This window comes from Pelodiscus sinensis, chromosome 1, assembly GCF_052426305.1.
Source record: "Pelodiscus sinensis isolate ZL-2025 chromosome 1, ASM5242630v1, whole genome shotgun sequence".
NCBI classification, from domain to species: Eukaryota; Metazoa; Chordata; order Testudines; family Trionychidae; genus Pelodiscus; species Pelodiscus sinensis.
The window spans coordinates 254,522,074-254,546,876 of record NC_143052.1 but is presented as its reverse complement, the minus strand read 5'-3'; the positions used below and the strand labels follow the sequence as shown (position 1 = coordinate 254,546,876).

The 24,803-nt window shown below is 40.3% G+C and overlaps 1 protein-coding gene across 8 annotated transcripts in view; it reads left to right on the top strand.

The window, feature by feature from the left end:
- The window catches only part of FARP1 (FERM, ARH/RhoGEF and pleckstrin domain protein 1), a 311,742-nt gene that overhangs the window by 278,957 nt on the left and 7,982 nt on the right, over window positions 1-24,803 (top strand). For 7 of the 8 annotated variants that reach the window (XM_075918777.2, XM_075918776.2, XM_075918780.2 and 4 more), the window contains exons 17-25: window positions 2,473-2,554; window positions 6,930-7,167; window positions 9,665-9,795; window positions 15,056-15,124; window positions 17,294-17,383; window positions 18,893-18,975; window positions 19,314-19,426; window positions 20,014-20,177; window positions 23,244-23,351. In XM_075918777.2, the coding sequence (XP_075774892.2) occupies window positions 2,473-2,554; window positions 6,930-7,167; window positions 9,665-9,795; window positions 15,056-15,124; window positions 17,294-17,383; window positions 18,893-18,975; window positions 19,314-19,426; window positions 20,014-20,177; window positions 23,244-23,351 (1,078 nt within the window). Of the gene's footprint in view, window positions 1-2,472; window positions 2,555-6,929; window positions 7,168-9,664; window positions 9,796-15,055; window positions 15,125-17,293; window positions 17,384-18,892; window positions 18,976-19,313; window positions 19,427-20,013; window positions 20,178-21,772; window positions 21,910-23,243; window positions 23,352-24,803 lie in introns of all 8 variants that reach the window. The other variant, XM_075918778.2, reaches the window with a different exon arrangement.

Below are 24,803 nucleotides of genomic sequence, written 5' to 3'. Positions count from 1 at the left end.
TTCTCCATTTTAGTAGGACGTGAGCTACAACTGATATTATCATCTCTGTTGGCTTAGTCCTATTTAATTATTGCTGTGAGTTCAGTCCTTCATCACTCTGCCAGCCTCTATTGGAAAGAAATGCAGGACGGATGGACAGACAGGTGGACGGATGGGTTTCCTCTACTCTTTTTCCCCTCCATGTGCAGATTTTTTTTTTCCATCCATGGGCAAAACGGGTTTTTTTTTATGTGCGAATGTGTGAATGTGCATCACTAGTAGAAACATAAAACCTAGTTGTGGACATGCTGCTAATCAGCTGGGCAGCATTACTTACAGGGAACTGACAACCTGTCCTATTAATCCCCCACCTTTCTGCCACACAGCATCTGTTCTCATGAGATATTCAGCAAGATTTGAAAACCACCAGGCTGTTGAGAGGAGCTTTGGGCAATTCTGATGGGAAAGTTTATAAAGGAAGGACTCCTGCTACAGATTGGATAGTTCCAGGTCACTGAATAATAGAGCTTTGGCAGAATACATGGGCTGTACAGGGATAAGCTTTTAGGCTGCAAGGCACTAACTTGCTTGGTGAAGTATTTCACAAAGGACCTGATCCAAAGCCCAGGAAGTCAGTGGAAGCCCTTACATTAGTGTTACTAGGCTTTGGGTCTGGCCTCCAGCAGCTAATGCACCTGTAATATCTTTTGCAGTGGAGCTCAAGCTATCAGATGCATTTTGAGTAGACAGAACTAAAGACAAGCTGCTTATTTAAACTACTGCTTTTGCCAAACTGTAAAGTAACTAGAAGTCATGCTTACATATGATTAACATCTTATTTCTCATCCAAGTGTAACTTCTGATTTCAAAGAACTTAAATAATCTTGTCATGAACTGTACTTGCTCTGCTGAAATAAGCACATTTGCTTGAAGCTACTGCTGGGGAGCATTACTACAGAAGAAAATAATTAAAGACAGCATATGAAACCACTCGATATTGTTCAGTGCCACTTGAGATGAACTTGAAGCAATTTAACATCATCCTCTGTAGCTATTTTGTCTGCTGTGGGATATTACTATTCCACTTTATATGCTGCATCCTCCATCTTTCTTCAGTAAGAGAAGAATGCACAAGAGAATAATCAGCATACCATTATCTGCAAATGCATATATTTTTACAAAACTGAGTGTCCATGAATATTTGTACTTTCAGCTATAATACAAGGATTATGAAAAATCTATTTTCTCTCTCTTTATTATGGGTACTATAAATCCCTTAGCTGTATACACATTTCTAGTAATTCAGTTATAGAATATGTCTGGCAACAGTCCTTTTGTTAAGGTGTACAAAGATTTACAAACAAGTTGTTCACATTTTAATGTGAATAGAATTTTTCTAAAGTAAAAATCTAAAATGTCTGTGGATGAGATAAATAATGACAAGTGAATGAAAATCAAGCTTTTAGTTTTAAAGCAGAGTACAATCATTTGCAGTTAATTTTGAATTTATTTTAGATCTCAGATCTCTGCTTTTTTTTGGTCTCTGCATCTCCTTCAGTAGAATTAGACATGTTCACCCTGGGGATGAATTTGACCCTCACACTCGCACTCCATAGTTCAGCATTTAAAACACCGAGGTCATTGAGAATATGTAGATGATTGACGTGACACTGATGAACACTTGTTCCCTCTTCTTTTTTTTTTTTTTTTCACTAGGCTGTCAGTGTGTGTTTCCCTCATCCTCCTGGTGGTTGTTTCTGTCTATGTTCAGTTCAGAGTGATAGGGTTTGAACAATGAAAATTAGAATCTTAAATTCATTAATTTCCTTCACTATTCTCTGGAGTAATTGGTAATTTTATGATTGCGAAAGACTGACTGTGTAACACCTTTAATTCTGTGCTCCTCCCAGCTCTCTATCTCTTACACATTTAGAAACAAATAATCCTTTGTCACCAGGAGTTACAATTATCCCAAACTGAGTGTCCGTGGCAACCTTCATTAGCACTTGTCATAGGGAATCCTGGCTAATTAGGGCAGTGGTTGCATTATTTTTAAATATGAAAAAAAGAAGACTGATAGGTTTGATCCCTGTGACACTTATATTTAACAAACAAACAAAATCATCTTCCTCCTCTTTAAAATCAGTGCCCAATGAACTGCAGTGGCATTTTAAAATCTTCCCTGTTTGTCCTCCTGCCCCCAACTTTCCCTATTTAGAGCTTTTAAAATACTGGCAATTTTCCTTAAAATCCTGAAAGTTTTGTTGGGGTCATAGCCTCTCTGATATTACTAGTGCAAGCCAATTTAAATGAATAATGTTCTTTTCATGGGAATTAACAGTACATTAAAAAACTTCTTCATGGGTTTTTGAGCTAAAGAACATAGAATTTTAGGATTCTGAAAGAAGTAAGTAATTGTGTTTCTTTGTGCTCTACATATGATTATGCAATTATGTTGCATGACTGAAGTTTTGATATTTCTGTTGCTAACAGGGAAGGCCGCTCCAACGCTCACATTAAAGGAGATTACCAAAGAATTGGTGATGTTATGCTAAAGAACATTCAGAGTATGAAGGTAAGAATGATCCTATAACCAATAAGCTTTGGCATGGGTTAGAATCAATGTGTTTTTTTCATGTAAATATAGTCCTGCCATTTGTGCTGCTTTCGACTGCTGTGTGAGCTTTTATTTAAAAGGTTTCATTCAATGAATTTCTAAATGTTTAGGCAGAGTTTGAGTATTGAAAGCATTTGATTTTAAGGATATAATCCTTAGAAGCATTACTCACAAAATCAGGAGCAAGATTTTCAAGCACAATAAACTTTCAGATTTGGAGACAAAATGAGATGCCATTTTTTATGGGCAAGTAGAGATTGAAAACACAGAATAGATAATTGTGCATGCAGGTATCCCTCCAATTAAGACAATTGCAGAAGCAATGACCATACAGTGACATATAACAACTTGACACACATTTGCAAACCTGACTTTTTGTGAAGCTGGTCCTGGATATTTACCCATTTTTTTTAAACTTTGTTTGTGCTTCTATGATTCCAGATTGACGCTGATATTTTTAATAAAGATCAGAGTCAGTAATGTTTTTTGAAAACCAAACAAAAAGGCCAATCCAATGCTTTTATTTCCTATAGTGGGCCACAGGAGGATTTTGCATACTATTTTTATATAGTGCACTTCTTCAGTAGCATTGTGGAAGTTGCATATTACTGGTCAGCACAAAAAAGTAATACGAGTTACATAAAAACCTGCGGGAACACCAGAGAAGTCATTACAGTCTAGGCCAGTAACACGTTTACATTAATAACACACATGTCCTGTAATTGCATATCCTTTTTTCTTCTTCACAAAATTGCTTTGTAGTTATCTATCTAACCTTAACTAGCCAGAGTAAGCACTGTAATAGCAGAATGCTTGGCTAAAGAGCTATGTGCAGTGTTGTAGCCATTTTGATCACAGGATATGGGAGAGACAAGGCATGTGAGGTAATCTCTATTGAACTGACTTCTCGAAAGCTTTTCTCTCTCATCTACAGAAACTGGGCCTTAAAACCATAAACTATATTACCTCTCCCACATTGTGTCTCTGACAAAAGAGCTAGTGACTTACATAGGGTCTTTCATCCAAGGATCTTGAAAAGCTTTTACAGATATTAGCTGGCTCTTCCTGCTCATTAATCCCCTTTCTGTTGCACTTGCTCACTGCAGTACCAAACTTCAGTTCCAGAGCAGAGAAAAGGGGTTACTAAGGTCCCATGTCACTCCTCCCAATTAGGTGCAGATTGTCTCCATTCAGGGCAACTGTTTCTCTATCTGCTCGTAGTGATACATCTGTTCTCAGGCTTCTAGCTCCACAGCTGTTGCCTTTCTTGTATGGAAACCTGCATCTCTCTGCATTCTGTCAAGATATCCCCAGGTTGCAGAGTCGCCTGTCTTCGCTATATTACTCCAGGAAGTGACAGACTCCCCAAGCACACTAGTTTGTTTTCCCTTCAGAGACAGTTAATGGTATGACTGTGCGAGTTACCACACAGCTCTTTGGTGCAAGCCTATTTCATGCTTAAGGAAAAGGCAACTCAGGCAAAACACATTAAAAAGACTACAAGAACCTACATGCATGCTAAAAAGTTCACCAGCAATCAGCTCACCCCAACATGGGCTCTGGCTGAAACATCCTTTCAAACCCAATCTAAAGGGGTTTCAAGTCCTCTCATAAGACTGTGTACTTAATGAGCTGAATCTGAGACCTCATTAGGCCCAATCCTTTCAAACCTTCCCTAAGGATTGGGGTCCTCTGTAGACCATGAGCCCAGTCCATTTGCCGGATCAGAAGAAAGGTCCCAAACCTGTTTTAAACGAAGCTGTTGACCCAAGAATCCTTTCCTAGTCTATGGGTCCCCGGAGAGTTTAGTATGAGCTAGTACGTGTGCACATTTCCAAGGGGGAAAGGGAAGGTAGCTTCAAAGAGCTGATAACTGAGGATTTACATTAGCAACCTCCTTCCTCCTCCTTGAGGACTCACATACAAATCTGTAATAACACATGCACCATTTGCTATTTTAATACAATGGACCCCAAAGATATTAGGTCTAATGCAATAAGATTTAACTTAATTCACAACAATATATCTTTTAATGCCATTACGTCTGTCCTGGATATTGTCAGTCTGTCATAGTGCTAGCCTAATTTTAGGGACAGATAATCTGAGACACAGAAAGGTTAAGTGCCATGCTACGGGTCCCACAGCAAATTGGTGACAAGGCTGAAAACAGAACTCAATGCACTGCCCTAGCTAATAGGCAGCTTTGTCACTGACAGACCTTCCATCAATAAACCTACCATATACTGTTTCGTTCACCCAGACAGGTTCTGATTGCTTGATATCTGATATCTTGAAAAATCATAGCACCTGTCTCTTATTCCCAGTAAGTGTAATTATTTTCCTAAAGAGCTGTTAGTAAACTTATATTTAGAGAGAACTCTGCTTTATTCACCTGGTGTCTTTAACCTCAAGTTATTTGTTCTTTGGTGCCCTACAGTCCTCCTTTGACATTGCTCTGGAGAAGGATTGCAGCCTTCAGAGAAAAGAATCAAAACCTAGTTTGTGTCAAAGAAGACAAAATAAGAGACAGAAAGGAAAAAGGAGTTAAGAATCTCACACTTAGCACCAGACCTTTTAAAAGACCCATAAATTGACCTTGCCAGCTTAGTTAACATTGGGAAGAAATTTTAAATACAATTCATAATTGCCTTGCAACCTCCATAGTAGCCAAGGAGGGTTGCTTTTCATTCAGCATTTCTGTCTGTCAGACTATGACGGTGGGATGAATGTGTAGCATGCCTAGGAACCAATTAAACTAGTGTGTACTGTAAAGCTGTTGCAAAATCACGAGTAGGGGATTCACTGGATATGTGTCGAACACCACATGAACTTTAGACTAAGCCATCTTGCCTTTTGAAGTTAGTTCAATACACAGAATCAATTACCCCTAATTTTCCACAACAGTATATTTATTCATTTAGAAACTTCGCTGGCTCCTCCCAAAGAGTTTCATCAATAAAATCAATTGCCAAACTGTAACAGAATCTCCTGGGTTAATTTTGTTTTAAATCCTCATTAAAAAGTAAGTCAGAAACTTGGCTAGTCAAATGAACCTTCCGCTTCAACCTGACTGAAGCTGCTGAAACCTCACTGTCATAAGCACTTGTTCTCGCACTGCCCTGCCTGGAGCACGCCAGCAGAAGGCTGTAGCATGGTGTGTAGTCTGCCTCGGTTTCTTTACAGTGATCTAGTCCCAAGCAGTCCATTTCTCACCTGAGCACAGGCAGTCATTAAAACAAAACATTTTGTCTTTTGATGTACTGCTGTCGTCTTCAGCCCTCTCTGGCCCTGTTCTCTGGCTTTGCACCAACAGGCAGTTCTCTCTGCTTCTGTTTCTCCTGTCTTCAGCCTTTCAGCCTTGCTCTAAAACTTGGAGATGTCAGTGAGTAAACCCATCTTAGTGGTTTCCTGCCCTCTGTTTCCTTCCCCAACTTCTCCAGTCCCCTGGTTTCTGGCAGCTCTCACCTGCCCTTCTGCTGTGACTCACTGGGACTCCCTGACCTATTTTAACACCCCCAAATGCTGGCACGCTGTCTTAATTGGTCACACTGTGAGCACTTGTTCTGGCACATGGTATCTGGACTTTGTTAATTCACAGGGGCCAGCCATGCTGTGAAACCCACCCAGTCAGCATGGAAGTTAACACTCTTCTACTTCACTTCACATCTCCATCTTACATCACCGCTGAAGTTGCCCACCTAGTGTTATGTGGATGAAATGATAACTCAGGAACCAAAAATAGGAAGTGCTGTAACACAGGTGTTTCAACATGGAATGCACCTGTATCTGTGTATATGAGTTCAGAGTTTTCCAGGAGCTGTAGATGCTCTTTAATAGAATAGATTAACCTAACCTGGAATTCCAATTGGTTACAAATAGGGGCCTAAGGAGGTGGGAAGGTCAGTGCCAGTTGGATGTCCAATTATCTGTGTCCTCTTGGGTACATTTGTTTCCTAACTCCATGCTGTTATTCATCCCTGTTATGTGTGCACAGCATGAGTGTAGTATATGTAACTTTGAATTTCTTGGCTGTTGTGCTAAACTGTCTTGATTGGGTTTGGTTTGTTTATTTTACAGGGGATGCAGAGAAGGTCAGGGAAGAATTGGTACAAAAGATGAAAGTCTGGACAGGGTGGGATTTGTCCATCATTTCTTTTGTTGGTTAATGGCAGAACTTTAATGTTTCCCAGAGAAGGTGATTGTGTTGCAAACAGCTGTAACAATATTAGCTAGATTTTATTAGAGGAACATTTGGATGAAAAGGCTTTGAAGCCTGTAAGTGCAGTGCCTTTGCTAATGTCTCTGCTTCTTTTCTTTTCTGTTTGTTTTTAAGCAACTGACAGTTCACCTGCGGAAACACAATGAAGTTTTGATGGAGTTGGAGAATGGGATCAAGAACTCTAGAAAGCTGGAGGCCTTGTGCAAGGACTTTGAGCTACAGAAAGTCTGCTACCTGCCCCTCAACACTTTCCTGCTCCGACCTTTGCACAGGCTCATGCACTACAAGCAGATAATGGAAAGGCTCTGCAAACACTACCCACCAAACCATGTGGACTTCAGAGACTCCAGAGGTGAATGGGGAGGAACAATTTAGTGGACTAGTGTACAATCTCTTGATGTCTAGTCCCCCATTCTGATCACTAGTATAAATAATAATGCATCCAAAAACTACATTACAAGGGTTTTACTGTGCAGAGTTAAGCTCTCCAAAGCCGAGAAAGATCAGAATTAAGGGTTGCCTCCACGTATGCATGACAGCATACTCCTTTTCCAGACATGAACCCTGTTTTATTGCCATTTCCATGGTTTGCTTTAGGTGTTCAAAGCTGATGTCATATTTTTCTCAAATGTAAAAAGATTCTGTTTGAGGTTTTCATAGATTCATCAGTTCCAAGGCCAGAAGGGTTCCACTAGTCAGAACTCCTGTAGAACACAGGCCATAGGAACCATCCTGTGGAAGTTCTAAAGTATATTTTGTAGAACGGGTGGAAAAGCACAGGCCTGGGGGCCGGATGTGGCATCTGGCTTGCCTGGTTCCAGCCCCCAAGGATCAGGGCTTCTCCTTCTCAGTTAGAGACCACTGGCTTTTGGTTTTCGTTGGGTTTTATTTGTATTTATTTATTTAATTTGCTGTGTGTGTGTGTGTCCGTGTGTGTGTCCGTGTGTGTGTCCGTCCACTGATTTTTCTATTGGTCAGCGACCTCCGATCCAAAAACGGTTCCCCTCTCCTGTTCTAGAAAAACATCCAGTTTTGATTTTAAAATGCTCAGTGATTGAGGCTCCACCATGATCTTTGCATCTTGCCCAGCTTTTGCTTCTTGCTCATGAGGACTTGATTCCCCACCCCTTTTTCTCCTTGGCCTTTACATGTGATTTTCCATGGATTTTTTTTTTCTCCTAAATTAGGTGCTTTTAAAAAATCCCACCCTAAATCTTTGTCTTTATTATAGAGCAGAAATCCTTTGCTGCAAAACTGACTCTCTTAAAAATCCCCCGTTTTAGCATAGAGCTATAACTATTTGAGAGTGGTTGAAACCATGTGCCCAGTTACACTTTCAGTTCAACCATTATCTGATGGGTGTTGGAGTCCTTGCAGAGAACACAGGAGTAGGGATGATAATAAAGCACAACAATAATTTTGCACTTTAATCCACTGATCAGATTATTTCTATCATTGCTGGAGGTATGGCAAACACAGGTTTTTGATTTACAGACTGTGGTTATAGAAATAAAAACCTGTAACCATTTCACCACATTTCTAAATATCGGGATTCTCCCAGATGGGCAGCGAGATGCATTCCATGAGCTGTGTCGAAGCTATTTAGACTGATGAGAGAGATAGGAACTGATAGAATCATAGGACTGGAAGGGACCTCGAGAGGTCATCGAGTCCAGCCCCCCACCCTCAAGGCAGGACCAAGCTCCGTCTACACCATCCCTGACAGATGTCTATCTAACCTGTTCTTAAATATCTCCAGAGAGGGAGATTCTACCGCCTCCCTTGGCAATTTATTCCAATATTTGACCACCCTGACAGTTAGGAATTTTTTCCTAATGTCCAATCTAAACCTCCCTTGCTGCACTTTAAGCCCATTACTCCTTGTCCTGTCCTCAGAAACCAAGAGGAACAAATTTTCTCCTTCCTCCTTGTGACACCCTTTTAGAAATTTGAAAACCGCTATCATGTCCCCTCTTAATCTTCTTTTTTCCAAACTAAACATAGATTAGAAAAGGATATAGATTAGAAAAATAGATTAGAAAAGGACCTAATATTTAACTCTAATGATTTAACAAATGTTTTAAATGAGATGGAATAGGGTGGGGCTGTCTCCATCAGTAGTACTGGTACTTCAGCACTGATAGTGTTATAGAGTCCTTAAGAGCAGTCTCTGACGAGTAAGTTTTGTTCAGGGATATTATATCATCTCTCTTAAAATTGAGCGTTTGATTCTACTTCTGGGCAGCCATCCAAAACACTTGTTTCCACTACTGGAGAATGTAGTTTAGATGTATTTTTAAAGAAAATCGGCGCACACGCACACACACACACACCAACCTTCCCCTCCCCCCCCATGCCTGTCTCTGGGTTTTTGGTTGCCTGCAAATGTAAGCACGTTTAAATCTTTTTACCAAGGTGTGAATTCTAGATAGCTCTCCCTAGATGGGAAAAGGAAATTCCTCTCATAGTTGTGGAGCCCCCAGGTATTGTTTTTAAACGTTCATTCTCTTATCAATGCTATGAGTTGATTCTCCTTGAAAACCAATACTGTAAAAAGACTGGTCTAAAATATGGAATGCCAGTGGAAAGCTAAGGTAAAAGCAGGCTTCTGTCCAAGGTGATTGCCTCTACCTTTTTTTCAAAGCGGTCACACTCAGTAAAAGAACCTTCTGAATTTGTATGTTCAATTTTAAGCCAATTAGAGTAGCCTTACACTAGAGAGGAAGAATTATAAGTCTTGTTGGGCAGGTGCTATGAGTGACCCTTATACCACAGATGGAATAAATATTATGTATCTGCTTGTAAATCTGATATGAGCATTAAAAATATCTTTGTTGTTACTTACCTAGCTGCTCTGGCTGAAATTTCTGAAATGGTGGCTCAGCTCCATGGTAGTATGATAAAGATGGAGAACTTTCAGAAGCTGCATGAACTCAAGAAAGATTTAATAGGCATTGATAATCTGGTGATCCCAGGAAGGGTAAGTGACAGAGTTTCACTTAAGAGAAATATATCGGGTTCTGAAACTATTAGCAAAATAGCTTTGGAATACAAGGTCTGATTTAAAAATCTGTGGGTTTGTTTGTTTGTTTTTTATGTCACAGTTTGTAAAATTTCTCTGCCTCATCCCCTTGGCCAGATCAGCTATTAAATCCTGTAGCCATAGTATGCATTTTCTTTCCTTCACTAAAGACAGTAAAAGTAAATCAAATGTGTATATATAATAGTGTCAGAGTAAACATACTGATTGTAAAAGAAGAGGGAAACAGTCCTCTTTCTTATCTGCCTCTTCTGCTTTGTTCTTTTGGGCTTTATTTTCTCTGGTTTAGATTCTTATAGGCAATTTAGAACATCAAATGGAACAAAGGTGGTAATAATATAATGAAGACCTGTGAAAAACACGTCCTGAACCATGAAACCTGATCTCCCCCAGTGAAATCTGGCGATTGTAGGGGAGTTTTCATGGAGTTGGGCAGCTGGCTGGGAGTACTGGCTTCTGGCTGGGAGCCCAGCCACCAGCAGCACAGAAGTGAGGTGGCATGGGGGGGTTATCACTTTGATGGGGAACTTCAGAGAACTCCAGAGGACCTCCCCCCCACACACACACACACTTTTAACTCCTGCTGCTGATCCTGAAGGAGCTAAAGAGGGGCAGGGCTGCTTCTTCCTTTGCAAGTGCCCCACGGTTAGAAAGATGCAGGAAGTTCCATAGTTGTTGGAGCCCAGATCTGAAGGCAACACAGCTGCCAGCAGCAGCATAGAAGAGTGTGTGGCATATATGATATGATATTGCCACTCTTCCGCACTTGGGTGATGCTGCTTTCAGATCTGGGTGCCTGGCCAGCCACTGCCCTCCGGCTGCCCAGCTGTGAAGATAGCAACACTAAAGAAGGTGGCAATACCACAACCATATTTTGCGTTGAGACCCTCACAGTTACAGTACTGTGAAATTTATGATTTTTACCCACTTGGACTGTAAAGTTGGTGGGGTCCTAATTATAATGCTCAGCACAGTATTTGCCGCTTGAATAGCTGCAGATTTCCTCTAATTTGTTGCTGTCACTTTTAAACCTCAGTTCAAGAACATAGAGTAGCTTAAGAAACGGCAAGTTGTTTGTGCTGGAGGAGCTCACCTCTTCCATGCTGGCAATCACTGATTCCAGGAATCAGGGTGTCATGTTACTCTGGGGGCAGTTGTCTCTGCAGTCCCCATACAACATGATAAGATCATTTCTAAGTTCTTGTTTCATACAAGCTTTTCTAAATAAATATTTTTATTAATGTTACAAAAGCATGGGAATTTCTCTCCTTTGTTTCAGTTTAATTCTCTTCCTGTTTTTTACTGTTCCTAGTCTACTCTGATTCTTGTGCCCATCACTGTGATTTCTGAGCATAGTTCACGTCTGTCTTTTGCCTGCTGATTTGAGTCTATCTGTGGTATCTATCTACTAGTCACAAAATTAAGAGTTTCATCTTGTCTCTGTCAAAGGGGTGTTTTTTCCCCCCCACTCCTTTCCTTTAATTACTGCATCACTGCAAAGGCCAGTTTTGATGGTTGTCATCTTCTAGGAAAGACATTGCCAGGCCATTCTTCCATCCTCATTACTGAGGGGAAGCTGGCACAAAGGGATGTGTGTTGCATGTGTCCTAAATGTGATAAGACATGTGCTTATCCTGGCAGTACAGAATCCCATAGCTGAACACCCTTCACTCTCCTCCAGCATCCAGCAGCCCCCTGCAAGTTTCCACCTGGGAACCATCAGGTATAATGTGTCCGTGTCTGCTATTGAGGTGGTGTGCTGAAGAAAAGTAGCCCTTAGTGCTAACTAGGTTCTAACCATTTACGATTACAGACTAAGACAGAGACTTTGAGGTGCAATGGGTTGGAGAGGCAGTATAGAGCACTGATGAACTGTGCTCCTTCTGGCCTTTCTTAACTGCAAGATGGACTGCTGCATGTGTAAGCAGCTCATGTGTCTATGACTTTTCCAGTCCATGTTAAATGGTGTGGTGCCAAAGTCTGGATCACTGTAAGAAAGCCCTCATTTTGGGTCTTTTTTCATCTCCCTTTTCTTGTTTATTCTGTTATTGCTTCTTGGCTGCTTGTTTTGTTCCCCATTTGTCTCGTTTTCTTCCCCTTCTAATCTCTGGTGTAATGATCATCATTTGTTCTTTCCTTTCAGTGCTTTGCAGCCCTGCTGCTCTTCTCTGACTCTCTCCTGTCTCTCAACATATTTCACTCCATGTGCAGCATAACTACTAACTGAAATGGACAAAATGTCAATTTCACTTTTTGTTGCCCCATTCCATCAAAGGACAGAGAAAAGAAAATCAGGGATGTAGTACACTTCAATGCTGTCTTACTCCTGCACGGAGTTAAGCAGTAGAGCAGACAGGGAAGAGATTCTTTGCATGTCAAGTTATAGAGCTGTTTTGTTTGCCCCCCTCTGGCATGTGTTTAGGTGGGTGCTGCCTCTCCTCCCTTCACCATTCTCTTAACCCATGTGATTAACCTGTTGGCTGGGACTTAGTCTTAATGCTGAAGAAAATTATTACCTGTGGTTGTGTGCAGTTGCCTGCGGGAGGGTAGTAATGTGCTTCTCATTCACCGGATTTGTGGATTACAGTTGCTGGTTAGCAGTGGCAAAGCACACATTAGAGATTATGCTTCCAATCCCAGGTCATATCTGAGCTGCCTTCAAGGAATGCAAGCGTAGTCATTTTGTCGTTCTGCAACAATGCCTACTGGAGAGTAAAACATTCTTAGGTCTGGTCTAATTTCAGATTGCTGTTTTGGGGTAGTAACTGTCTCCTCTTAGAGATTGTACAATACCAAACTCAATAGTGCTCAGACAGGTGGTGATTGTTGGGCAGCATCACTATATATATTTATTATTAATAATCATAAAGATTCTGTGGTGACTGTCAAAAGTCCCCAAGATAGGTATACAAGCAACAGCAACTCTCTGTAAAGTGTAGTGTTCCCCTGGCAAGGGGAATTTTCCATGAGGTGGTTTATTGGTGCTTTGCAGACTGTCCTGCTGCTTTTAGTACTTGTGTGCTTTCACTTGTACAGTGCACACAAGGGGATATTGGCCTCTGAAAGTTCATACAGAGCTCATTAGGGATTAGGGACTGCCTGAAAGAGGCTAGAGAGAGTGACGGGAAGTTAAAACTTGTATTTGCTTTTATAAAGCTTTTATTTTTATTTGTGGAAAAGGGAATTATTCCATAGTTCAAAACAGCGAACTATGCAACTCACAATAATCCCAGAAAACCGGGCTCTCTGATAGTTCAGTTCCACTGGGAGTGAGCTTTTTCTTCCTGAGTTTACCATGTTTTTTTTTTTTTAAATAGTCTGGTCTAAGTGGATGTGCCATATCACATGACATGAAATGCACTGCCTGTCTAGGAGAATTCTTGTTGCCAGACAAATCTCCCCCTTTCCCCACTGTTGTAACTGATTCCTTTAGATGACTTTGTGCTTCATTAATTTCTAAATGAAATTAATGGGTAGCAGGTTTAAAACTAATAAAAGGAAGTTCTTCTTCACACAGCGTGTTGTCAACCTGTGGAACTCCTTGCCAGAGGAGGCTGTGAAGGCTAGGACTATAATAGAGTTTAAAGAGAAGCTGGATAAATTCATGGAGGTTAGGTCCATAAAAGGCTATTAGCCAGGGGATAAAATGGTGTCCTTGGCCTCTGTTTGTCAGAGGCTGGAGAGGGATGGCAGGAGACAAATCGCTTGATCATTGTCTTCGGTCCACCCTCTCTGGGACACCTGGTGCTTGTCACTGTCGGTAGACAGGATACTGGGCTACATGGACCTTTGGTCTGACCCAGTACGGCCGTTCTTATGTTCTTATGTTATGCTTAGAGCAAGAGCCAAGTCATCCGTATGCTGTCATATGAAAACCAATATGTGGGGCCTGCAGCTTAGCAGGCTGGGATGGAAGTTTCCATCCTTGGAGTACACAGCCTGGTAGGACCTTGGAGTCTGTAAACACAAACAGCAGCTGGCCCTTATCAGCTTTGACCCATGCACTTGAGCTGGGAAACTACTAAGCGGTAAACATGTTTGACCTCAGTCTCAGCTCATAAGAATGTTGAGAGTGGCATTGAGCCAGCACGCGCACACCTGGTAAACAACTGGAGTACAACTAGTATAGGGAATCCCATGTCCAGTGAGTCTCACCAGGGACCTAGATCTCAGAGGGTGCCCTGGATTCCCCCAGCTGGAGCTATGTCTGACAGGAACGGGACTCCCTACAGACTGAAGGGGTGTAAGCATTTCTAAGTATCTGTTACTCTTTTTATGCATTGCTTTGCCTGTGCTTATTGATGTATCACTTTGCAGTAGCTGTGTAAGCATTTGGCAGTATTAACCCTGTAATAGTAGTGACATAGTGAGATTAATAAAAGCAACTATCCCTAATCGACTCTGTGTTGAAGCAAATCCATAATCCTGTTTGTCCATGTCTCTGCAAGTTGACAATTGGCATCACGAACAGGATTCGCTGAGTACAGTGTCGGAGTGTGGGAAGAGGGATAGCAGGCAATGTGGAGTAATGGGGAGCAAGGGGTTGTTTTGCCAAATGAAATATCAGGATGGCTGTCCACTTCCCGCTGGAATCTTGTTGCGAAGGCACTGTGCTAGGTGGCTCCCCCGGGAGGGTGGGGTAAGGGGCAGCTCTTGCAGTCACCACAAAAGATTGTGGGACTCAGGAAGGCTGCAGTAACCACCTGTTCGGCCAGCAAATCCTATAGGGATTGGGGCTGAGGATGGCTGTTCCTCAGCCTCTTGGAAGCAGTTGTTGTGAAGATGCTAAGAGGAAAAGTATTATTGAAAAAGAATTCTTAGTTTCTTTGCAGCCGTTCTGAAGGAAAAATCAAGGCAAAGAAACAGTCTGGTTTAAATGTTTGTCCATGGCCCTTTGAGTTGACATATACTTCATTAAATGTTATATTTGAAGGAGGTGGCGGCCAGATGCTGGTGAATAAACAGAGACATTTTTATTTTAATCAACTGTTTGATTTGTAATATTCTCTTAACTCAAAACTAAAGGAAGAGAGAGGTGTCTGGCGCAACTGATGTCAAGTAGGGAAGATTCCCCTTTAGATTGTTATAACCTGTGAAATTATATGATCAAGCCAATTCCATGGCACTAAGCATTTAGACTTTGGCAAAGTATTTGAAAAGGGATATTTGACATGATTGTTTTATGTCTATTTTTCTACAGGAGTTCATTAGACTGGGCAGTCTAAGTAAGTTGTCTGGAAAGGGTTTACAGCAGCGGATGTTCTTCTTGGTAAGTTACAAGAACAGTCTGTATTGAACATAATAAAGTACAACTGTGTAAAAAAAAAAAGCTATAAGAGTTTCGTTAGGGAAGGTGTTAGACTTGAACTGTGAAATAAATTTACACATTTTTAAATAGTCTTATCTAAATGAACACAGGAACAGCCAGAGCTGCTTGTCAAGAATTCATATTGCCCTTCCAATATTATAATTGATTCCTATAAAAATGAAACTTATTTATTTGATTTAATTATAAAATAATGCCAAACCTGGGCTCTTTGTGCATATACTTTACGTTCAAACCAGAAAGATAGTCACCCTTGGTGAGAGCAAGGAAAACTCACCATAATCCTATCCATTTCAGCAAATCCCCTTTCAAGAGCCAGGTCTCTCCATATGGCATATCTAACTCCCCATCAAGTTATTGGATCTGGAGCTGCATTTTGAGATTATAACACTCGTAGAGATTAGCCCCTCCTACCATCACTTCCTGTGTTTTCAGATGGTGACCAGAGGGTGCTCCCATGTGACTGGATAGATTTAAATCCACCTACTCCATATTAGGGTCTTTGGGAAACATTTGTCCCAATCCTGCTGCTACTATCCTGTTAATGTATTGGGACTCAGACATCCAAGAGACTGCACTGGGCTAGTGGCCTTTCCTCTACATCGCAACTTCAGAACCATAAGGAATTAGTGCGGTGGCACAGTGAGGAATGCATTCTTGCCCTGCTTGCTTAAAAAGTGTGGTAACAGAGGGTGGCAGAGTTCTTACATGTACTCAATGTTTTAACAAAATGCAGAATTTCCTATATCAGGCCAAGACAGATCCACCAATATTGCTGCAATCTATGGCAAAAATAAAGAGGTGGGAATCCATTGGACCAAATGTAACTTCTAGCAATGTGTGTATGCTTTTTTGCATTTCACAGCCCTGTAGAGGTTGGGATATGAGGATTTGATCAATAAAGGCCTTGTACAAATAAAAAGAGAATACACCAAGTCACTTCAGGCAGAGTTGATAAGAAAATCTAAGTCTCTAGTATGGCGGACCCAGGCATAGTCCATTCATCTACTCTGCCTGTCTTTAGCCATTGCACCATACGCACCCCTCTAAAGCTTGGGTAGAAACTGGGAACACTAATCTCTGGTATTCTGAGGGGGTTCTCAAACTTTGTGATACTGCGACCCCCCCCCCACCCCGCTAAGTTGCTCACGACCCCTCCAGGGGGTCAAGACCCCCAGTTTGAGAAACGCAGATGTAACCTATTGGGAAAGTGTGCATAAGACTTCCGCTAGTGGACAATCTACCTGGAGGATATAAATTATTCCTATAGCTTAGTGGCAGAGAGGGAGGGATCTATAAGTCCAGGATTCAATGTCATGGATTTTTATGATTGAATATGATAAAATTTGATTAATCAGTTTCCTTTTTTAAAAGCAGTTTGGTTAAATCAATGAGAAAACATTTTAAAATACTGTACAGTTAATAATCGATCAATTGTACTGTGGCATGCAAGAAAATATGTTTGTTTGGCACAAATTTTGGTGAGGTGGTGGTAGGCAGCGTTTAACATTAGGAGGCATGGTGGGCAGGCTGTGTGCCTTGACTCCAATTTATGGGAAAGCAAGCTTATCAGCCAGCTCCTGAATTTCCAGAATAATGGCCAATCAGATGTCTTCAGAGGGAAAGCCCTCTTTGGGGACTGATATGCTCATCTTTCCTAGCAAGGGGCTGATTGGTAAGCTTGCTCCTTTATAAATTAGAGTAAACGTATTCAGGAAGCAGACTATCCACCATAAGCTCTCTGATCCATACAGACCAGCAAACACTATTTCTAACTTCAGTGCATTGATTTATTAGCATTTTAGGGGCTGAGATCCCTAAATGCGCGTGGTCACTCCCAGACCCCAGAAGAGAGCTTCAAGTAAACAAGGAGCTGGGGGAATGTTCCTGGCACCAGTTGCAGAAGGAGATCATCTAGGGAAGGGGGGTGATCCTGGGAGTGTTGTGTGGGAGCTGATATTTGAATTCAGGTGATAGTCCCCTAAATATTAGGGCCCTCATATAAACATCATCCCTGTACTGTCCCATTGTTACTGTTTGACCTTGCTTTGTAGTTTTTCCTCTTCAAACATACTCCTGTTCCTCTAAATAATGATCATTCTTGCTTTTTAGTTTAATGATGTTTTGTTGTACACAAGTAGAGGCCTGACAGCATCAAATCAATTTAAAGTCCATGGACAGCTCCCCCTGTATGGCATGACAGTAAGTATAGCACAACCATGGGAATTCAGTGTCTTGGGGATTTAATGGAGTTTGTATCTTATCACTAGTTTGACTCCCACTCCAGAGTGGTGCAGACTGTTACCTCTATCTGGTGGCTATTTTGTGGTTTATCTGAAAAGTGTTGGTTACCTCCATCAAGTTACCAGTGGGTTCACCACAAAAATCATCATCATACTTAGCTTCAGCAGGGGTAAATCTGGGCCTAAATGGCCATGTCAGCCCTAGAGATGCTTTCGGGTTAAAGGTTGACATGCAGAGGCAGCAGTAGATGCAGATGCTCTCGTGTCTACCACTTAGCAGTGGATTTGTTGCTGCAGTTTGGACATAAAGAGACTACCACTGCATACTGATTAGGATACCAGGTTGATGCATCAATGTAGCTAGTAGCCTAAGATAAAGGTTAAGAGTTGTATTGTGCCTTGTAGGCACTTTTCCTTATTATAAGAGATGTAGAAATGCACCTTAACAGCAATGGACTTTGAGGCTGCACGATGCCTTCTGGAGGTCCCCAGCTTATAAGAGGCTTGGGTGGCCTGTCACTCTTTAGGGCTCACCCTGTCACTCCTGACCTGGTAATGCTACTAGATTAGCACAGTACCTGAGAACACAAAGGAGTATGCTGATGCTCAGCTCTTGCTTGGGTCCTCCATTCCTTATACTTTTTCCTGTGCAGCAGCCTCACACATCCACACTGGGACTGAGTACAGTCTGTCTATTAACGCATGGTCAGTAGCATCTCATGTTATATTGGAAAGCTGGCAGAAAAATTCTGAACATATTGTAATTGTGCTATCATTTTCATCACCACCTCTTTTAATGTGTTCTTTGTAAATGTGCTTGAAAACTATGTACTGAACTTTTAACTGTTACTGTCTTTGAGAGGTTTTTTTTAATTTCATCCCACTCTTTGGGTTGCATTAATTCCTTACTTCTGGAAGTCTGTATTTACTGATCGTAGGGCAAAGTGTGATTGCCACTGTTGCTGGAATTTCCCTAGTACTGCAGTTATGTTCCAAGTTTTGTCTAGTATTTTCAGGAATCCAGGCAGGCACTGTGTGTATATGTGGCAGGGCCCTGTTCAAGCATAGTGCATGTTCTTCAGAAATTCCAGTCTTGCATGTGTCAAAGAATTCTTTTCTTATCTTCTCTGTGTCTCAATGTTCTGACTGTGAAAAAAGAGAAGTGATTGTATTTCAGTAAACAAAACAGCCTGAGGTAATTACTGCATCTAAGGCTGAGTGAGAGAAATAGTCAATCCTACAGTGATCTTTTCCTTGCCACCCACTACACTTCATTTATCTCATTGTCTAACCCTCTAGAACTTCTTATAAGCTGCTATTTTATCATTTTTTTCTCCGTTTCTATGTTGGTGAATCTTTGGTATATTTTCCCATCTGTCCTCTTCCACTGTTTCAGTCTATAAAATGTGAACTTCCTACAATCTGTGGCTTAATGTAATTTTATGGTGTACAAACCATTGTCTCCTAGATAGAAGAAAGTGAAGAGGAATGGGGAGTTCCTCATTGTCTTACGCTACGAGGTCAACATCAGTCCATTATTGTTGCTGCAAGGTAATCAATGAAAATGCATGCCACCAGCCTTTTTGTGCAGGAAGAACATAAAAGATTAACAGAATTTTATTTTAATTTGCTCTTAAACCTTTTCTGCTACATGAATAATAGATAGGCTTGCCAAAAATCTGAGAGAAACAGAACCGTGAATTAGAATATTGTGTGGCAACTCTGATTGTTTTATTCAAACCAAACTTTTTAGAATCAGAAGAAACAGCCTAGTTAGACAAACTTAGACATGAGAAAATAGATTGGGTATCAAACTCAAATTGTGATTAGCTTTTGAAGTGCCTCTCAGTTTGGCTTAAAGTGAATAAAACCTGAATCTCTGTTCTTAGTACCCATGCTGAAATGGACAAATGGACTGAGGACATACAGATGGCGATAGATCTGGCAGAGAAAAGCAGTGGTCCCACCACTGAATTACTGGCTAGTAGTCCACCTGACAATAGTAAGTAGTGTATCAAGAGGAGCTTTTTATTCAGTAGTCAGTAAATTCAATGTCATGGAGAAGACACTCCTTTAAATACAGTGCTGCTGTATCACATTACCCCAGTGTTATGAAATCTGCTGGCTGAGGTTGCAGTCAGGTTAATACCTTAGAATCAGATACAGGTTCCAATTTAATGCTTTTTATTGAAGTTACCAGTATTTCTGGTCCTCTTGTTTTAATTCAAATGTATAGCAGTGAAACGTAAATTAAGTTAAGGGACTGTGAAACTTTCTTGTGCACCATGACTTCAGGACATGTTATACAGCAGTGCTGGTCTTAGAGAAGTTCTATTTCAGAACATGAATAAAAATTGAGTTAGAACCAAAGTAAAATACCTTAATGAGTATTGCATAGATTAGCCTTTTATACAAAGTTGCCCTTTTTAACCTCTGGGTAAGCCTGTTATTTTATAGAAGAGCGTTAACTAAAATCTGTTCGTGGAATTGTGAAAATATAAACCACTTAACAGAGTTGGACCTTCATGTTTAATAATTTTATCAATCATTTATGTTGCAAGAAAGATGCTTTTTCCCTGAATTTCATAGAGTCTCCAGATGAAACTACTGTAGACCAGGAATCAGAGGACGATCTCAGTGCATCCCGCACCTCACTTGAACGTCAGTCACCACACCGTGGCAACACTACGGTGCACGTCTGCTGGCACAGAAATACCAGCGTTTCAATGATCGACTTTAGTATTGCTGTGGAGGTATCTGCCTCAGAACAATCTGAACTGCAGCTCCAGAGAATGTCTCTTCAGTGACAATTTTCTTTTTACTCTAGATAGTGGAGGCTTCTCATTAAATTCAACAGCCTCTTTATTTGGTTTTTGGAGTTTCTACACGACTGCTAGCAATCCTCCCACAGCCATATAACAATAGCTTGGCAAAAATGTAAACTTTGATCATTTAAAATTAATTTCATTCTAATTTCACAAAATAGCCTGATTTTGAAAGTCTAAATAAACTTTCAGATCACACCAAAGAAAACTCCCTTTGAATATTTTTGCTTGCTAATACCTATTAATGACTTAGTAGTGCTGAAAGGACATTGTCTCTGGAATCTGCAGCCTTGTTTCTTGGTTGTCTATACTAACATACTTTCTTTACTTTAGCCATCTTTCTCTAGGACCTTAAAGTGTTCATGGCTTATTTTCTTCTGCCTTATTTTTTATTTGCACTTTCCACTTCACAGAAAAAACAATCTGATTTTTATTTTGATTACAGCTAAACCAATTTCATACAAAATGTTAGGAATCATGGGAATACTAACTAGAAAGGCCTCTGGCATTAGAATTATTACACTTAAAATAGCTGAAATCTAAATAAGTCCTTTTTTTCAAGTCTTAAATATGATTTAAGAGTTTTGTGACTAATTTAAAAAGGAGGTATGTTTCTGCTCAGGTATTCTCTTTCAACTTTTACTCCAAAGGAGAGCAGAAAGTGTAAATTAGTTAAGAATACATTATATTGATGCTCAAAGAAAATAGGGAAAACTTAAGTAGATTGTAAATTGGTTTAGCTCCTGTAAGGCAGCTCTAAAGCATCCATTTCATTGGAGAATGCCTATAGGTTGTGCTACTTATGATGACCTATGGGCAGATACTATGCATACACTTTATCTGCAATGTCTTCAGTGTTCTTCAATTTATAAGAATAGAGTTATAACTAATGTTCAAACTTTCAAAAAATAGGGCTAAAGATAACATTATTTGCTTCTAGACCTACTTTGGAGCAGAGGGACTGAAATACCAGAAATTTGATTTGATACTGTTGTCCTTGTATTAGAAATCTCCCCAAGGGGCAATTAGCCCATCTACCGTCCCCTTCCCCCCCCAAAAAAAGAATCACAAGAACTTGATTCTGATCCCTACGTATATCATATAGTGATTAGGTGATATATCAGGTAATATACTGCATGTAGCTGAGTGTGGGGCAAGCCAAGACACTGTTTAATACTTGCATGGTAACTTCCGTGCATTTGTTAATCTTCCCCCATATGTACACCTTAGTTTTCTTAATTTTCTTAATTTCAATGATGAAATATTTAGTTGTTTTCAGGGTAAACTCTTCACTGCACTACTTTTTCCTCCCCGTACTTAAAATGTTACTAGTGAACAATGGAGACTTAAACAATCTAGAGACACATGCCATCGTGTATGCATACATCTTCAGTCACATAGCTGTTCCCATCTTTGGCAGGTTACCATTCATGCTCATATCACTCTGTGGATGGTTTTCACTTAAGCATTATCGTTTATTCTCTTCCTATGTTTCTCCCTCCTTTCTGTCTTTCTTGTGGTAGAAGATCCTCTAACTGTCAGTGACTGTTCTTCCCTACCTGCTGGACTGATCAGTGATCAGCGGCCTGTTTCCATTTCATATGTCTGCTGGTACCGAATGCAAAGCCTGTCCTTTTATGATATCCTCCAGAGTAATGAGGTAACAAAAAATTAAGGAATACAATTGTGTGTAATTTAGATCAAACACACCACAATCCAATTTTAAAACAGAAAATAAAGAGGCTAAGATGGCATACAACAGCATTTTAAAAATACATTAAGTCTAGTGTAAAAAAAGGTGGGGGGAGAATGTCAAGAATACTTGAACATCGTTCTGGGTTTTATCTGCTGATTATTTTTTTTCTGCTAGTATCAGTTAGCAGAATTAAATATTCATTGCTGCAGAGTCCAGGTTTATTACATAGTGAGGGCTATGCAATACTTAACATTAAACAGCTGTACAACTAGGGCACGGAGTTTGAATTGCTCAGATGGTATGCTAACACCACAACTGCACTGTAAAGGTATTGCACAATCAGCATCCAGGCTGCTGAGTCCTTCCTGGATGCTTTGTTGCTTGTTTAAAAAGAGCAGGTAGCATGATAGTATACAGAGCTGTGGAAGAGAGCATTGATTGTAGTTGTATCTATGGAGAATGGGATGGACAGAAGTAATGGGATAAAAGATTGAAAAAAATATGGCAGTAGAAACACTGCCTCTAATTACAAAAGGGAATGCAGTATCTGAAAGAACCACTATTCAAGCACTGTGAAGTGGAGAAGGAATAGAGGAGGCTGAGTCAGTGAGCAAGGGACATGGCATGACACTAAAAAGAAGACAAAGGAAATCTGTTGAATTTATTAAAAATACAATTGCTTCTAGCACCATCTAGAGCCCATGGACAGAATGAAACATGCAGTCTGGATGAGCAGGGGTACGTTAGGCTCCTAAAGACAAACTGAAAAGGGCAAGAATTTTTTAAGTGAGAGTAGTTTCAGACCTATGCAAAAGAGGTAAAATAAGATTTCAAATTTAATTGCTTTTGGTTTATATTTCATGGCTTATGTTTAGTTTAAGAAAAATTTAAATAACTATTAATAAGTGCCTACAAAGAAATTAATGCATTAGTGAAGAAAATTGCCCACTAAATGGTTTTTAAAAGGATACTAACTAGTACACTAATTTATAAGTAATTTAAACTTACTTGAAATTTATCATATTAAGCTGTCTCATCCATCAAAAGGGTTTCTGCATCTAACAAGGTAACAGCAGATCATTTTTTTTTTCAAAAATAAATAATAGACAAGCCTCATTTAAAGAATGAGAGGGATTTCTGATTCTGAAAGTAAAAAAAAAAAACCACAAGATTAATGACGAGTAGGAATAATAAATTAAATAGAAAAATAAACATTCTTTACATGAGGTTTGGCTACTTTCCATCAGTGTGTATGATTTGGTTGTATATGTCTATTTTACTACTTTCATCAATTTCAGAATCAGCTCTCTGGAAACCTATTAAGAAAATTCAAGAACAGCAATGGGTGGCAGAAGCTCTGGGTGGTATTCACGAACTTCTGCATGTTCTTCTACAAATCGCACCAGGTAAATAAATTGCACAGGTTTCAAAGTCTTATTTGTTTTAGAGCAGAACTACTCAACTTTGGAAACCCCAACGGCCACAATGATGTTCACAGCAAATGCCAAGGGCTGCAACTTAAGTGTGGTTGCATATACAGATATTTAAGAACAGGTTAGATAGACATCTGTCAGGGATGGTGTAGACGGAGCTTGATCCTGCCTTGAGGGCGGGGGGCTGGACTCGATGACCTCTCGAGGTCCCTTCCAGTCCTATTATTCTATGATTCTATGATACATGCAAATATAAATGCAAATAGCTTATTTCACACTGATGGGCAAGACTACTCAACACATAGACCCCATTTAAGTCAGTTCTGCTGATATTAATAAAATGCAATATTTACCCGATTTCCACCCATATGACAACACTTTTAACGAGCAATGACAGTCCAGGGATTTAACTACTAAAATGCATATCAGAAGACCATTATATTGACTACTTTTTTGTTTTGGCTCCGACCTGCAGACCGCTTGTAGATCCCCACGTAAACCCAAACTGCATGGCGAGCTGCAAACAAACGGGCCGCAGGCCACATGTGGCCCACGGGCCATGTGTTGAGTAGCCCTGTTTTAGAGTATAAACACCAAGATAAGTAGTTAGCAATAAAAATCCATTCTGCTAGTGGCAACAGGAAGGAAATAAACTAAAATTGGTCAGGAGCATTATAGGCAGATCTTGTAGCACACCTATTATTAAGACTGCCTGATGCTTTCCTAACTCATTTGACAAGTTGAAGAGAAATCAGGTTAGATAGTACTACGCATTGTGTATGACCTTTTCATGACACTTCTGTGAACACACACTGATACAGTTTCATAGGTATACGCCCTGTGATTTACAGGCAAATTAAAAAGTTACAGGCCCCAATCCCAAAAAGCTTAAAATCTAAATTGAACATAAGAACAGCCATACTGGGTCAGACCAAAGGTCCATCTAGCCCAGTATCCTGTCTGCTGACAGTGGTCAATGCTAGATGCTCCAGAGGGAGGAAACACAATAGGTAATCCTTGCGTGATCCCTCTCCTGTCATCCATTTCCAGACAAACACAGGCTAGGGACACCATTCCTATCCTTCCTAGCTAATAGTCATTGATGGACCTAACCTCCATGAATCTATCTAGATCTTTTTTTAAATCCATTTAAAGTCCTAGCCTTCACCACATCCCCTGGCAAGGAATTACAGAAGTTCACTGTGCGCTGAGTGAAGAAAAACTTCCTTGTATTTGTTTTGAACCTGCTGCCTATTAATTTCATTTGGTGACCCCTAGTTCTTATATTGTGGGGATAAGTAAATAACTTTTCTTTATTCACTTTTTACATGCCAGTCATGATTTTATAGACTCTATCATATCCCCCCCCCCCCTTAGTTTCATCTTACATCTTGGTAAGGTTAGCAGAGGTTAATTGGAGAATGC